The sequence below is a fragment of the Trichoderma evansii genome (genome assembly GCF_050947405.1).
Source record: "Trichoderma evansii strain SZMC 28006 chromosome Unknown GGI43scaffold_2, whole genome shotgun sequence".
Taxonomy (NCBI): Eukaryota; Fungi; Ascomycota; class Sordariomycetes; order Hypocreales; family Hypocreaceae; genus Trichoderma; species Trichoderma evansii.
Window position 1 is genome coordinate 399694 of NW_028145204.1, and position 16773 is coordinate 416466.

Genomic DNA, 16773 nt, shown 5'->3' on the forward strand with positions numbered 1-16773 from the left:
GCTGAGACATGAGTCTTGCATAGAGCGGCGAATCAGGACGCAAGTGCAAAAGAAGGTATATGAGTTGAAAACTAAAGTGACAGGCAAGTAATAAAAGAAAAGAAAAGAAAAGAGGAAGAAAAGCGAGTCTCTCCTTTCTTTTTCTATACTCGAGCTTGTCGGGCCGCGTACGCATAGCAGCAATAGTTTTTTCACCTGTGCCTGCATATGGCGATTGTCCCTTGCAGGGCGGAGATGCCAGAGAGTTTGTCGACGGGAGTGGGCAAAGTGGCTCGAAGCGCCATGTGCTACGCATGTGCCGCAATGTTCATTCAGCGTTCATCCCATTTTCGCTTTCTGCTGTACAGTATTAGGATTTTGCACTACGGCGTTGGCGAAGCCTAACGCCATGTTGCCTGCAGGTACCTGCAGCTCGGATGTACATTCACGCCGCATCAACGTGTTTGCCAAGATAAGCTGGATAACTCACCAAAAGCTGTAGGTAGTACAAGAGGCAGAGAAAAATGAAGGGAAAAGAGAACAAGACGTGCCGAGCTCTGGTGGTGCGTGGTTCCGGCACGCCGTGAGCAAGTCATTGGCGTGAGGTAGTCCAATCGGGGATCCGCGGCAGAGACGCTAAGATGCGGCTAGAGAGGCCCGACGATGAGTGGCGGGACAGGGGTCTAGTGCGTGCCGGGGGCTCTTTTTTATTTTCTTGCTTTTTAGCCATCGGGCAACAGCTAGCAGCGGCACCTAATAGTGTATTTCCTTGTCCTGTAGTGTATTTGATGTCAGGCATGTAAGCTGAAGCTGTTGCTGGCTGGGGTGCTGTAGCCGCTGCTACCACTAGTGGGCGCCGCCAACCTACCAGACTGCTGGGAAGCCAGCGTTGCTCATTAGCGTCCAAGTGTAATAAATTGAATGGATGTCTTTCAGGCCTCACACTGCCCTGTGCATGAAGGATTCGACGCATCTTGCCAAGCACATTCAGCACCCACCGCCTCTTCGGCTGCCCGCCGTTCCAAAGCTATTTGGCGAGAGCAAAGACCAAGCAAACGGCGCAGATCTGGGGTGTCTCGCGGGAGAGGGCAGACGGGCACGCCAAATGACAGGACGCACATGTGCCATCCCAGATGGGCTTCTTCTTCTATCAGGTGTTACAAAGCACAGTGTACATGTACTACCTAATCTCTATCAGGTACCTCTCTAGGCAAGATAGTAATAGCCTCGGCAGCTGGTGCCCAAGATAAGCGGAAGAAATAGGACAAAGAAAAAAAGCAGATGCTACCAGTAAACTGCCGGCCGCGGATAAGATGCATCGAGATAGCCTCGTATATGCACCCCTCCTCCTTCAACGGCCGCAACGAAACAAACGGGTGAATGGATGCATATGCAAACTAAATAGGGCGCCTTGTTCCTGAACAGTAAAAAAGACTGAGAGAAAAAGGCCACATACACACACACTTTTTAAACAAAAACGGGTTTCACTCCGATGGACCCCCCGCGGATGCAGGAACGTACATGCTATCACACACTTGCATCGCATCGCATCGCAGCGAGTAAAATGAGGCCCCCTCCCATGTCTCTCGCTCAGCTCTTGCAGCTGTTAGACACCTCGACTAGCATCTTTTCAGCCCATATTTTTTTCTCTCTCGTATGCATTCGCCACTGGGACGGGAGGTGAGGAGTACGGTGAGAATACATGAAGCGAGAGAAGGGGAAAAACAAAGAGGGCTGTCGTCTCATGCAAGGGTTGTCACTTCTCACAACCGCCTCTGCCCATTTGATCTCAACCTATGCAAGGTACCCGGAGGTAAGGTAGGCTGCCAGCAGCAGACAAGTCAAACTCTGAAGCATTTCGGCCATTTCAACCAAGTTTTCCATACAAAGTATATTCGCATCCTCTTCGCCCGACTGACTTGCATTTTCCCCCCCTGTCAAACTATGTATGGCAGCTACCCTTGTATCTTCGGGATATTCTGCCATCTCGGCCTTACCAACCTCTAAATAGGCTCTTGTTGTTTTTAATGGGGACAGCCCGGCACCGTGCAGGCAGAGCAAACCCTCAACGGCGGAACAGCACGCAATACTGCTACTCATATCCCTAAGCCGGTCAGACGGCAACGCAAGGGAGACGTTGCTCGGGCCCTGTTCGGCAATCGTTATGCCGTCCCATCCCTCCCTGTTTTTCCAATTGAGTTTGCGTCGTATTTTTGTTCGTTTTTATCCTCTTGGTGTGGGTGGGTGGGCAGATTGGTAGTACCTCATAGTCGTATCGAGAGGCTCTCTCTCAGGTACCGAGTGTATTATTCTCCGTTTGCCCTCGGCGGTACTACGACTCCGTCCTACCCGTCAGCCATTGACGGGTTTTGTGGTCCTTCTTCATCATTGTTTTTCAAAAAAAGGGCACGCACGCACACACATTGTGTGCCCTGGAAATACTCAGCTCGAGGGAGGAGAAACGCATGGACGTCTTCAACGAAGCTCTCAAGCTCGAGCCCCATTGCTGCCCAATTATTGATTGCTTGCCATCCCCGTAAGTCGTGCTACCTTGGCACAGAATCCTACCTCACATAGATAGAGAGTCTAATTGGCGGTTAATACGGCCATATAGGAAGCCACATACGTATATTAATGAGCGAGCAGCCGATAGTACGTCGAGTAGCTCTCGTGCCTGGCAGCACATCCTTGGCCCCCAGAATGCAAGCCGTCTTTTCGCCAATCGATGACATTGTCGTAGACCCAGATCAATCAAAAAAGCAAACATCTGCTTTCTTTGCTTTGTACCACTATTACCACCACTACTCGCTAATCCTCCCTCGCATATCTGGAAATCAGCCCAATACCACCTCAACAAAAAGCAACCACTTTCACCAGGGTCAATCCCAGCAGAGGAAAAATAAAAAATCACTCTTATCGTGAAAAATCAGCCCATGTCAATGACACATCACATCCAAATCGATAGTGTCCAAGAAGAAAGAAAATTTCAACCAGAAAAGAACCTAAAATTAATTAATTGACCACCCTCTTTTCTCTCCAATCCTTACTGGCTCTTTCAACGTGGCTGCCTGTAAACAAATCGCCATCCCGCTAGTGGAGCTCCAAAGCATACCGACCCCGGCCAAGGGCCATGCAGCCCAGCTCCACCTCTCCGGCGGCCCAAGACTGGAAGCTTGCGGACCCCCTCCGAGCCGATAGAGCCTTTTTTACTCTGCTCTGGCTCTTCGGGCAAAAGCTCGTTTTTAATCAAGCTTATTAGTAAGATGAGGGAAAGAGCTGAAAAAGAGGAAATGATCTTTTTCTTCCTTCCTCTCGGCCAAATCCTAGGTCATAATCCTATTGGTGGCGTTATTATTTTCTCTTTCTTCGTATATACCCAGTACAGAGTGTGAAAGTATGAATTAGGTAGTACAAAAAAATAATAGTATGTAGAGTGGAAAGACATAAAGGAAAAAGCCCTTACAGAAGCTTGTGAACTTCGAACAACTGAACCTCCGAATTACAAACCGTACATATGCATCATCGGAACGTTATCCTTTTCCGGACACAAGAGTAAAATCCTTCCTTCTCCTGCTAATCATCCAAGCATGCATTATCCATGAACCATTTCCCCTCTCTCCTCCTCTCACTGCTTGCCACGCTGTCTCTCTTCCCTAACCCATGGCCCCTGCTCCCCTCTCTTTTCATGCGTGTTGGAAAGGCCCTCTCTTAGCATTACTCCGTTCACGGGCCCTCCTTGGTTCATTCTTGAGAATGCACGAGGAGTAGCAGCAGCAAGAAAGAAACAACACAAAGGTAGACAAAACAAGAAGGAAAAAGGGGGGGGAATCTTCAGGTCACTTTTTAAAATCCACTGCTTCCCTTTCAAGTGAGCAGCTGAAGTTTCAGATGCGTTGATAAACAAACTGCGGTAGCCGCTCAGTCGGAATCGTCATATACTCGTTCAATGTGCAATAAACCGTAGATGTTGCTTTCTATATATAGTCTTTGTTTTTTTTTTTTTTTCCTTTTGGCCTTTGGGTGAAAACCCCTTGCCAATGGTTTTTGTAGCCGATTCTGCCATCAAGAATATCCATCTCTCCCCTCTTCGATTTCGCTTCTCCCCCTCCAGCAGTAGCATCAGCGCCTTGCAGGGCTCATCTCACGCTTCACACCTCCTCGTTTTCCCAGTCCTTCTCCCCATACATTGGTGGGTTACGAGAGCCATTCACTTCCAGTTTTTCCAAAAATTCGGGTGGAACAGTTGGGATATATTTACGCTCCCTCTCTCTGTTGACACCTCCGAAGCCAGCTCCATACGATACAAGCATGTCCGTCACTGATGGCAGCGCAAATGGTAGCATATAGGCTGGATTGAGCAACAAACTCTTTGGTGTGAGGTCTTCGTCATCTGAGTCTGCACCCTTGATGCTACCCGGCGATTTTACCCGAACACTCTTTGGAGTTTGAAGCCCGTTTCCGTTGAAATTGGACGTCACAGGAGTGGTTGGGGCGCTCTCTGCACCAGCGGTCTGACCACTCTGCTTCTTGAGTGCCGCCTCCTTCTGGATGGCAATAAGATACTTCATGGCGCTACCAGGCAATCCCTTTTCGCCAACCTCAGGGCGGTAATGCGTAGCCGAGTGAATCAGCTGCTGCGGAGTCATTCTTTTCAACTGCTGGAGAGTGCCGACTAGGGCCTCCAAGTCATCAGCGTCAAGCGATGAAAAACACTGCAGCCATTGCAGGAGTTGGATCACGGGTGCAAGATGCCGCTTGGCCGCATCCATGGTTGTTTCGCCCGATGAGTTCATCTCACCGCCCTCATAGTGCTCAGCTTGTCTGTTGTTTGTTCGCGCCCAGTCTTCTATCACCGACACGTTCATGCGGATCTGCATTGCCTTTGTCCTAGCTAGATACTTGCGATTGGATATGACCCTGTTGAACAGCTCGCACCCAAGCCAGTAGAGGAGCTGAGAGATGATTTGTGAAGTGATAACGGAGTGGATGTCGTAGAGATCCAGCACAAAGAGTGTCGATGACAGCAAGGACGTAACATTTCGAGGTGCGGGTTTCGCCCTTTGTTTTGGGGAAGGGGGACGGAATCGCTTCTCAAGGGGTTGCTCCTTAACCGTAGACTTTCTTTTGAAGATTTTCCATTCGTTTTGGAATGCAATGTCCTCGAAGCCGGGAATTGTCTCGTGTTCCAGCATGGCAGAGTCGAGCACTTTGTCCAGACGTCTCTCGGCGTCTCGGACGATGAGCACGAATATCTCGTTGATAAGTTCAGCCAGCTGTGCCTGGAACTCGGTAGTTGCTTCAACTAATCCAGCATCTTTCTTGAGATAATGCAGGAGCAGCGTCGCATTTGAAATCCAAAAAGCCAGGATAGTCATATCCCACTGGGACTTTTCAACTACGGCATTGATGCGCTCCATGGCAGATACCAGCAGCCTCCTCAACAGGTCTGGGCTGGCATGGTAGTGTGCATATCTGGCACTGAGGAATATCATGTTGGCCGGCACTGGCTTCTGCGATGGTGACCGCTGGGGAGTCATGTTGGTGACAACAATATCCAAAAGCCGGCCCAATTCATGTTCTTGGAAGACGAACATTTGGTCATGCAGACAGCGGCTCCAGTCAAACTCCTGTTGCTCTTCCTCAAATTCGTCCATGGGCTAAAAGATTATCGCATGTTAGTGGAAACCCCAAAGATTGCAAACAAGTGGTGTAAGATTGTGATTATTCAAACATACCTCTGGTTGATCATCCATCCCAACATTTCCCAGGTCAACTTCTAGATCACGAGCACTCTCCATCATCAGCCGTCTTCGCATTTCGTTTTCCGCCATTTCTTCTTCAAATCGGTCTTGAGAGAAACCAGCATTGTAGAAATCACCCATGATGCCCGCACTCCCAATATTATATCCGTTATCATGCAGATAAAACGACATATCGCTATCCGGGGGAACAAAGTCAAAGGCTGTCCGTCCGGATGATGTCTTTTGCTCCGACGATGCTCCTTTATCGAGTAGCAACTTTGATATCACCTTATGGCGGTTCGTCACTGCCCACATAAAAGGTGTCCAATGGTTGCGGTCTTGTTGGTTCACATTGGCGCCCGCTTCAATCAGAGTCTCGACGACTTTCTCGTGGCCCTTGATACATCAGTTAGCATATATCAAAACGATATCATCTCTTCATAACGTGGTTGGGGACGACTAACAAAACAACTGGCGTAAATCAATGCCGGAGTTCCATCATCGTCAGGAAGATTGATGTCTACGAAAGGCTTCGCATCTCCCTCGAGCAGCTTCTTGACCCTTGCGTTATCGCCATTGCTGGCAGCCATGGTCAATGCTCTTTGTAGTATATCCTTCTTCTCAGACTCCGACATCTTTTCGTTGTTTATGATGGCATCTTCATCTTCCAGTGCCGCTTCGTTGCGGTGAGCTGCTTGGGCTGCCAACATTTCCATCAGCCTGGCGTCGCTATCTTTGGGGCCGCTGCCAGAGAAATCGTCTTGGTCGGTCGGGTCGTTCAAGGACAGGTTTTCAAAGTTGAGCGGCTTCGCTAGTACTGGCGAGGTGAGAAACTGAGATTGACCTGCATGGTGTTAGCGAGTGGATTCGTATTCGCCAAATTCCGCATTTATTGTAAATAGCTAGGCAACTAGATAGCTCTAAAAGGGGGGGGAAGCGAAAGATATCGTTTTCGCCACGGGACGCACCTTGCCAGCCATCGTACATCTCCGTCTCTGGCATTGTAAATTCCCCAGCAGCATGTCGCCGGTCATCCAAGGACTTGGGCAGGTCATCGGGAATGGCTCGCGGTTTGCTCTCGAAGCCATTATCGCTGCCAGATTCCCCAGGATCCATGGTGGGAGGAGGGGCAGGGCCAGAGTCCCTGGCTCATGGGACGTCCCGTCGCTTGTTGCACTTGGCCGATGCGGTCGCCACGGATGAGCTGCTGGCCCGAGTGAGGTATCACGGTCGAATCAGATGCCACAGCTGGTTTGCTCGAGCAAAAGGCGTGCTTGGAGTCGCGTGCGAAGTGTCCTGGACAAGAGAGCGGTCTACCTATCCTACCCACTTTCAATTGCTGTTAGCAGTTCTGGGGCTAACTTTGCTGCCAGGTTCGTCATCGGGTAACGATAGTATCCCCGGAGATGGTCCGTGCGCACACTGTCTGGCCACTCGCTGAAATCAGAGTTAACCGCCTAAAGAATTAATACTAGGAGTTTGTACTGGTAAAAAAGAGAATTATTTCTCTCCAAGTTTCACAAAAAAAATTATCTCAATTTCTTTGCTGAGTACGGTTTGTCTTGGTATACTTTTTTATAGGCATTTATAAGCCAGTCAGAAGTATATCTGCATACAAGTAGGAAATCTGTTTGTGCCCAAAGGGGTCGTCACTCAATTCGACCCGCCTGACTCTATACCGCTCGCTTTGCAAATGCTCGGAATCGCTTTACTCCTCCATCAGGTATCATAGTAAGCCTAACATGTGTAAAAGGCACATCTGTGACTGAAGAAGCAAATTTGTGTTCCTGGTCAGGCCCGGTCTTGCTCGGTGGCACAGTCTCAACCCATCCCTCCGACTTGATATCGGGTTCTCCCTCTCCTTGCCATGACAGACCGTGGACGGTAATCTTTTGAGGGAAATTTCCTCTAAAGTGTGCAGTGTCGACGATAAACTCTTGAATATAGCCTGGCGCACCCAATTTGACTATCGTCCAGTCAACGTGATCCTTGCCTCGTGAACGCTTCGTCTCCCAGCCATCGCCCATGTCTTTCCCACGGCCCGGTAGCAGCAGGTTATCTTTGGAGCCAAAGTGTTGGTCACTGCATGAAATGGCGATACCACCATTCTGGGCCGCCGCAAGGTCAAAAACAGCATCCTTGTCTTCAGGAAATACAGGGACAGCATGGCCAAACAGCCGGAATCTTGCAATGCCTCCGTCGGGATACATGTTGAGCCTCACGTGAGTGTACTGCTTGCCGGTGGGCTCGTTGAGGGTCCAGCCGTGCCTTTGGCTCGGTCCACATTCTCGAATATCGAGAATGGTTTCCCATTTACCTCGACCCCCTTTCCATGAAATAACTTCATCATCGTCGTCGTTGAAGCAACCTTCGACAGAGATGGCGGGAGCATTGTTACCGTTAAAAAAAGCAGTGTCTACTTCAACACCATTAATAGTGCCTGAGGCGACGCCGAGGCGAATCACAACCCAGTCGAATTCCTCGGGATTGTGGCGTCTTGTCTCCCAGCCGTCGTACCACGCTCCGGTATAGACCATCTTGCCGGGCTGACGAATGGGAGCCGTGGGGGTCAAGAGATTGGCTGCCTCAGCAAACCACTCATCTGAAAACCCAAGGACCTTGCCTCCCAGTCCCGCTGAGACAAGGTCTGGTTCATCAAAGCTCATGTCAGCAGATATTCCATCACGTATGTGCAAAACAGAATAGGACAAGACAAGTGTTTCAGCGTACCTATGCATGCTGGGCGGAATGTCTGGTCGATCTCATCAGGGCCCAATTGCGTTGCCTTGACGGCTTGCAGCTTATACTCGACCTCATCAGCAAACGAAGACATTGCGAATGAACTATTGATTTGAAAGCGGGCAGTAGACAGTCTGATATGGCACTAGAATTTAAGATTGCTCGAGAGCCAGGAATCAGGAGGCAAGTTTATCTTCCTGTTGCACCAGGCGCACCAAAGGCCTGATAAGAGGTCATGGACTGTGCGGGTGCTCGCCCCTCTATTAGGTAGATATCGGCCACCTCCGACGCCGGCCAGCGGAGCGGTAGCCCGGCTTCAACCGGACAAATAAGCGGGGAAGCAACTCCCTTGCGTGCATCTATGTGTGTAGTGGTTGAGATTCACATCTGCTAGTCTGTTGATAGCGAAGAAGACGGAGCAGAAGGATCGAGAGATGTCTTAGATACTGCATCATGCCCCCCATTCTGGTCGAAGATGAGCATCTTATGCAGGCTGAAATCTTGGTGTATTAGCTGGATCATTAGCCAATCTGCGAATATCTGTTACGCTATTATTATACATTAAAAGTAAATCAAATTCTCGCTGGCTTGAATTGAACAATCGATTTATGTTTTTGAGTATTGACGTCGTAAAACTATAGAAACCAACTTCCGCCAGTGCACGCAATGCACACATGACCAGTTGCCTCTTCCTGTGCTAGCACATGGACGGGCTGCTACCCTATTCATCTCTCAATTTTAGATGAGCACCCAATTAGAGACTTACTTATTAGAGATTGGGACATGAGATAAGGTGCATGTATGTATGTAGGGTAAGGCCCTCTGGGGAAAAAAGATCCGAAGCAAGCCAGCACAGGCATTGCGGGGGAGGCAGCTAAGAGATTAGACCCCGCAAGCGGCCGATATGTCGCAGATGGCCTAGACATTAGGTGGCCTATGCATCTGATGCTAATGCTAATGCTGTACCCCGATATCCAAGCTCAGCAAAAGCTCGACAGAAATTAAAAGGCAATAAACCTCATGCGCCCAGATATTGAGATGTGCTACGGGCTTGTGCTGCGCCGTATCGCATTTCTCGCCAACTATATGTATCCACGTACCACCAATGCTGCCGCTTTTGACGTGCTGGCCAGGTAAAATGGTGATAGCTGTAGCACGGCGGCCAAATATGGGGGCCGTAGCGCGGGGAGGCGCTGAAGCGAGTGCTGAGATACACGGAGAGGGCAGCTTGGTTGCTAAACGGTGAACGCTAATTGGCCCAGCTTCCCGATAAAGCTGCTATCTATCGCTCTGCCCCACCGCGGCTGCCAACCCGGATCTAGACTGCTTAGCCTGGCCGCCTGTCAATGACGTGCTGTTCCCGGATGGACGACATCAACGCTCGCCACTTTGTCGTAGCTTTACTTCACGTCTTACTTTTGTGAGATTTCTCCCTCTCTTTCTCCCTCTCTTTCTCCCTCTCTTTCCTCGATCGCCAGTATTTTGTGTGATCCGAAGAACCGACTAATACGATCCAAGAAATAGACTGATAAAAGGCTACCATCAACCGCCATCATCTCTGATACTATACAGTTGTCGTGGAACTATACGTTTTTGGAGCCTAGCAATAGCGCTGCTTCAGATTTCAGACCGCAAACTTCTCTGAGGATTCTTTCATTACTCGGCCAGAAATTTCCTCCGTTTTGAGCTATTGAAATCAACAACATGGCCAGTGCTACAGGCATACCGGAAACACGTCCCAGTGACACGGAGGAGACTGGATTGACGAGTCGCGAGACCGAACCACTCCTCGGCCGTGCTGGAGATGCTGCGCAAGAAGAGGGCAAATCAGCTCTCAACAACCTAGTCCTTGGTATGTAAATATCGCGAAACCACCCCCAATCAGACATAAAAACTTGCTTCCTAACATGAATTCCAAACAAAAGGCACTGGTATCATCGCGCAAATAGGCATATGGCTTCTCATCGTCCTCATTTGGGCCAGTGTCTTCACCAAGCCTCTCATCCTCTTCTCAGGACACCCTCTCGCTCAGTCCTTTGCCGTGCTGGTGCTGGTACAATCTATCCTCTCATTACAGCCCACCCATACGCTCGAGCAGAAACGTCTGGGACAGCGTATTCACGCTCTCCTCAACCTGGTAGCATTCCTTTCTCTCGTCGCCGGCGTGACTATCATAGAATATAACAAAGTGAAGAACAACAATCCGCACTTCCACTCCGTACACGCCTACCTTGGCGTCATTACCACTGTGATACTTCTTTTACAATACCTCGTCGGGTTTACCATGCTGGTTACGCCGAAGCTGTACGGAGGTGAGGAGAATGCCAAGGCTATATGGAAGTACCACCGATTCAGCGGATATTTCGTCCTGTTGCTCCTGTTGGCGACCATCAATAGTGCGACAGCGACAGATTATAACAAGAACGTATTGAAGTTGAAGCTCTGGGCTACACTGGTTTTATCGATTCTCGTTGTTATCGGAATATATCCTAGGATCCAGAAGCAGAAGTTGGGATTGGGCCGGCCAACCCTATCGCTTTGAGCGGCTGCGTATTAGGTTGAAAGTTCTAATTAGTCAGTTTGAAAAGTGTATTTGGCATCGTCTTGCTTCATCATGCAATTGAAATTGCTCTTATACAATAACAGTCGCAAAATACATCATTTGTAAATCAAATTTCCCCCCAAAAATGAGGCTGTGATTATCAATATCTATTGTCATGCCTGACTCAGGATACGGAACACCATAACGTTCAAACTGAGGGCAGATGGGATGCTTAAATCTATATCCGGTATTAAATCAGCAGTATCTTCATTATATCCCTGGCGCCGTTAGCTATACCGTAACGCAATCTCCTCGCCCACGAAGCCGCTGCGCCTCATTCTGGCCATGCTAAGCTTTAACGATGCCGAACGGCGAAGGCCCGCCACCTCCGTTCAAAGCAATTTAAAAAGGTGGAGAGAGGGCCCGCCGCCCGAGAGACAGACAATACCTGAGCCGGGAATGCCGTTTCTCTTTGTGCGTTGATATTGATATTCCCGAAAGATTACAGGGAGGATGGAACTTCTTTTCTTTTTCCGTCCAGATGACCTCCCCGGCCTGAGGTATCCTGCGCCTAGTCTTCTAGGATGTACAACAGACGCAGGCCCGAAGTGGAGCCCGGAATATCGCGTCAAGAGAGATACGAGAAAATGGAAAGAAGAGAAAGAAAGAAAACTAAACCTGTTCCTGGCGGCGGTGATCCATCTGGCAGATCACCATCTCTGTGGAAATACCGGTCGGAACGATTTCAGGGTTGATCTCGGATACCCGGGGGCGGCGCCGAAGCTACGATGTATGTACATGCAATTCTGTACGTGCGTTGCAGGTAGAAAATGAATGAGAGCACACGGACGTATTCCCACTAGGGCTAGGGTGTATTAGCCCCCAAGAGCCCATGCATCGTCGCACTGCCAGATGGCATAGTAGCCTCGCATGCTTTTCTCTCTATTGTTCCACCATATAGAGGACCTGCTCGTACTATTACCACTTTCTTCCCCTCATCTTAGCTCAAATTTATTTCCATATAGCAGTCGTTTGCGGAAAAGGAGGAATCTTGGAATAGTTTGCGTGTAAAGCGACAAATTTCAGCTATACATGTAGCCTGGCAGACTGTATACTGCAGCAGAATACTATAGGTATGCTGTTGCACTCACGCAAAAGCCCATTGCTGGTAAAAACGCCGCTTGCTCCTCCGCTTCCATTCGCAGCGCTGTGCATTGGAGCGACACGTGTCTCCATCGGGTCCACTTCCCCAATCCGGATTCGGCCAGGATCTCCAATGGTACGCCACCGACGCAATTGTGGGGCACAAACTCAACTTCCGACGTCACCCACCGTTAGAGCAAGCACGCCTTCCTGGTTTGTCGAGCCGGTGCTTTTTATTTTTTGCTTTTTATTTTGGCGTTGTTCCTAATCAGTCGACGACTCGAAGTACTTATCCAGTACAGAGAAAAGGAGGCTTTGCATACTCCGTACAGCTACTTAACTTCAAGTAGTAGCATCGGATAAGCTTCTATCATAAAAATAGAGATTCGGTTGTGGCGCAGAAACCAGTCTCTTCGTCTTTGTTCCCCTCTTCAATAATACATACTAGCTCTTCCATCTAGAGGTACGTAGTTGATGTACCAAGTACACCTAATGTTCTTACTCCGCTTCTCTCATTTTTTGGTCTTCTTCGCATTTTCTGCGGTAGCAGCGAAATTGCGCATATTGTACCTATAAGAATTTGTCGGTCAGCATGTGCGGCTGAACTTCCTTTTTACTACTGCGACAGTGCCTTAGTAGCGGACTCCTACGTCATTTCGGCCCCGACTTTGTGCTTGTTATACCTTGAATGCAGCATCGTGACTAAACTGCCTCGGGTAGCGGCATCGTCTTCTTATGTCTCAGTCCATCTTGGTCAGCCTTTCCTTTTCTTCCTTTCCTTCTCCTTTTAAATGAATGTGGCGTGATGCGGTGTGAAGGCAAACAAAGCTCAGGCCGGCAACGAGCATGCATGCGGAAGCCGTGAGGAATTCCACTGGGAATGCCTACCGGCGTAAAGCGGGTCGTTGTCAAATGAGCCATTGTGGATACAGCCGGAGTCCCGGACAAGATGCTCCCGCTGCCCTGGGATTTGTCGAAATGATGAGCTTTGATGAGGTCCTCGATGAAGGAGAATACAGCTGGGTTACGAAGTAGTATTACCGTAGCTGTACGTACGAGTCAGCAAGCTGTTTGGTCAGCCACATAGACAGAGTAGTAGGGTATAGTATATCGGGGTGGTGGGAATACTGCATCCTCTGTATATGCTTACCCATCTTTGGCCTGGTAGCTGAACCCCTTTAGGGTCGATGCCCTCGCAGCTGTACTCCCTGGGTGCTTGATTCTATCGTCTGGTTTCTGCCCTGAGCTGGTAGTATAGAGTTACAGTACTGGCTCGGACCGATCGCCTACCGCCAGGCTGTATTGCACTGCATCAAGTGCCAAGGTGGGTTTGGTTTTGGCAAACTTTGCATCACCTTCCCTGCCACCCATATCGGTGGCCGATTCTTTCTAGCGGATAACTATCCTACCTTCCCCACCGCTGTGTGTACAGGGGACCATCGACGATGAATACTGGAAGCAGACGGTTTGGCATGCCGTTGGGTGGGTATAGAGCCCGCGGACGCAGGTGTGAATAGTACTAGTGAATAGCCTGGGTCTTGGTGGTCATGGGAGGCGTCCGATTTAGGCGCTCGACTATTTACCGTTCGTTTTTTTGCTTGCTGCATATTGGCTAAATGAGTTATCAAGCAGCCCTTCCAAAGCGTTGTATGGTGTTGAGATTCGAGCATCTCGGTTGAAGCCTTCCCTCGCGGTTCGCCAAGCGCGCACCCGGTAGGCTGGAATATTACAGCGGGAATTTTGCCAATTATAGCCGACTAAAAATAAACCTTCATTTGGCGAAGAGCCTGCAGCCGAAAAGAATCTACATCAAGTCAAGGCAAGATATGCAGCTGTGAGAGCCGGGGGGTCGCCCAGAGTCGATGCTGCGCACACACGTCGTGGGTTCATGTGACCTTCGGGCGATGGCGGGAAAGGGAACCGCGAGGTGAAATGAGATGATAAGGGAACGCAAACTTTTTTCTTCTCATCAAACGACATGAGAGAATACGAAGTCCTTTGCGGCTGCACCGGGGCCATGCTTCACAAATGACGTCCACTCGGCAGGCCCCGTGGGGAGATGTCACGTATTAACTGGGGGCTTCTTGACGAAGCCGAGCTTTGTGAGACAGAGGCAAATGGCGATACACCGTCATCAGGCGTGGAGGGGAGAGACTTTCAGCCTCTGCGTGGACGGATGGATCAGCGGTCGATCTGTCGGTCCATTCCCCGGGAGGCATCGCATGTTGTTCATACTAGAGCGGCCACAGGTGTGAGGTTTGCATGATTTGCATGTACGTCACAACATGGCCTGACAAGCTTTGAGCTTGTGGTGATTCGTCCCTCGTACCCGGTGTTGGCCATGCCCCTGCGAGGGGTTGCACGGCGTCGGCGTCGCAACTTGGGCCAAGATTAATGCAATCTGGGCCACCGCATGGACGCTCAGAAGCATACCAGCCAGTAGGTAGTAGTACTGCTACAGTAGTAGTAAATGCAGTAGCAGACAGGGCCGTGGGTTGCAATATGTAGTAATAGTGCAGCACCCGTAGTCTAGCAGCAGCAGCTACCTGTTGGACTTGGCCCCAAGTAGCAAGGACCGCAGAGAGTACCAGTAGACGCAGAGACCATCAGCGTCACGGCACGGAGCGCTTTGTTGGATAGGGCTAGTCCTATGGTTGGCGTCCGGGGAAAGGTTGTGTGGATGCCAGATCAAATTTGCAGGGCCGCAGATTAGGGGAAGTGAAAAAGACGCTTTTCCCTCGTGGCTTGGCTCAATGTGCCAAGTGCCGATAGAAGCTTTTGTTCGACGCCTGGTAAGCTGCTAGCGCCCAATCTGCGTAACGCACAGCGGCCCCCTGGCTGGCCGTCTGGATTGTGGGCCAGGCGAGGTGTTGAGCGACGGAGCGAGGATGGAAGGACGAGGATGGAAGGACGAGGATCGTGTAGCCGCTGGTTCATCTTGATTTCCGAAGGATCGAAGAAAGCGATGCTTACCTGCACCTACTCTGTAGTGTAGCGTCCATGCCCAGATGCTGCCCCGAATTGACGACGGCTGCTGAATATAGGCAAGCAGGTCCGCCGTACCTGGAATGTACATGGATGAGTCTTGTTCCGGTAGCGTTCTTGTGGCACTGGCACGAACAACTGTGGCACCACAGCTGGAGCGCCCAAAAGGTCTCCCGTGTGTACAGGCGAGGTACATGCACGTAAACCATCAGCATCGGGCCGCACCATTACATCGCCTGCGGCGGTCAGCATTTTAGACCAAGCACACATACATGGCTTCACGATTCATGCTTCATGCCTCTGTGCCACAGCAGATCACGGCCCTGCAAAGCATGATCGAAGCAGGCAGAACAGGAGGCGCGGCACAGCATTGCAAACTCTCCATATTCCCGCCTGTCTCACCACTTGGATATGCCGGCCCATCGACTCTGCTGCCGCCACAGGAGCCATTGCTGTGGCACCTACAAGTTATGGGCGACTGGTTGACCCGGCGCCACGCACTCAGGGCAAGTCAGGTCAGGTCAGGTCAGGTCAGCCATCCGTCCTCATGTTGTCAGCGGTCAGCAGTCAGCAAGCTGCTGAAGCCAGACATACATAGCGTGAGGTGCCAGTTGCCTGGGAACACGTCGTGTCGTCGAGTATAGCGTCTGCGAGGACATGCGAATCTGTAGCACCCCCAGGCAGCTTGACACGTCTGCGCCAGAGGCGGCCAAGGCAGACGTACCAATCGGCTCAGTCGCCAAAGGCAGGGAGGCGCTCTTGGAAAAAGCTCCGCGTGGTCGCAGTTTAAAGTTAGAGGATAGGCACGCGAGCTTCACGATGCCCGCCGCAACGGCCAAGGCCAAGGCCCGCCCTTTCACTATGTACGAAACGGTGCCGGCGCTCGGAGTCGTGCTGATGGCATGTACTTGTACCGCACTCCCGAGCAAAGTCGCGGTAACAGGATGATACTACTTGTACAGTACTATTGCTACGACTAGTAGTTTTAGCCTTATACTGTAGTATCCGATAGCAGCTGGTGAGAGACCCATCGCCGCGGATTGGTGCTGTCAAAGCCCGTGCTCTGTACTGTACCAATGCTCTGGCACATGCCTAGTGGCAAGAGTCAGTCCTGGAAAGTGGGCAGACCACCAGCAGTACTAACTCGTGCTAGGTACATCCAAGCGGTACCCAGTAGTATCCATTGCCTCACGCACAGGCAGGGAATAGAAAAGTAAAACAAAGGGAAAAAAACCTCTTCCCACCCCTTGACGTGGGGCCTCTAGGTTCTTGTCTGGGATCGCTGGATTGGTTCACCGGAAGGGCCTTGGGGGGTTGGCTGGAGCCTCGAGCGTTTGCTAGCGGGCTCTTAGTGAATAAGGCCTGGGCTGATGATGGATGCCAGCCTCCAGTTCCCGTCGTCACCTACGTCATACCCTTCTTTTTTTCGCTCCCCTAGGCGGCGCCTGGCACAGGCCCTTTACCGGGGGCGTTTCTGGGGGGCGATGACATGGGGGGCATTTTCTGGCAGCAAAAGCGCCTTTTTGGCAGGGCCGCCAAATTTTTGCAATCGTTGACCCGTCCAGCTCTTTCGCGCCCCCGTTGCGACGCCTCCCACTTTGCTTTGCCTGCGCGGTGCAGCGTCTGCAGGCCCAGATCTGTGCC

At 50.6% G+C, this 16773-nt stretch overlaps 2 protein-coding genes across 2 annotated transcripts; one reads left to right on the forward strand and one right to left on the reverse strand.

Moving 5' to 3' along the window:
* Positions 1 to 4127: 4127 nt before the first annotated feature.
* Positions 4128 to 8553, reverse strand: GGI43DRAFT_420248 (uncharacterized protein; the record flags this gene model as incomplete). The annotated part of the gene is made up of 8 exons (XM_083207787.1): positions 4128 to 5636; positions 5715 to 6116; positions 6185 to 6564; positions 6689 to 6864; positions 6898 to 6927; positions 6967 to 7037; positions 7400 to 8367; positions 8451 to 8553. 8 exons carry the CDS (start codon positions 8551 to 8553, stop codon positions 4128 to 4130), a joined length of 3639 nt encoding a protein of 1212 aa, XP_083064677.1.
* A 1610-nt stretch (positions 8554 to 10163) lies between these two features.
* On the forward strand, positions 10164 to 11001 carry GGI43DRAFT_379239 (eukaryotic cytochrome b561-domain-containing protein; the record flags this gene model as incomplete). The annotated part of the gene is made up of 2 exons (XM_083202809.1): positions 10164 to 10311; positions 10385 to 11001. The coding sequence occupies 2 exons, from the start codon at positions 10164 to 10166 to the stop codon at positions 10999 to 11001; spliced, it is 765 nt and encodes a 254-aa protein (XP_083064678.1).
* Positions 11002 to 16773: the final 5772 nt, after the last annotated feature.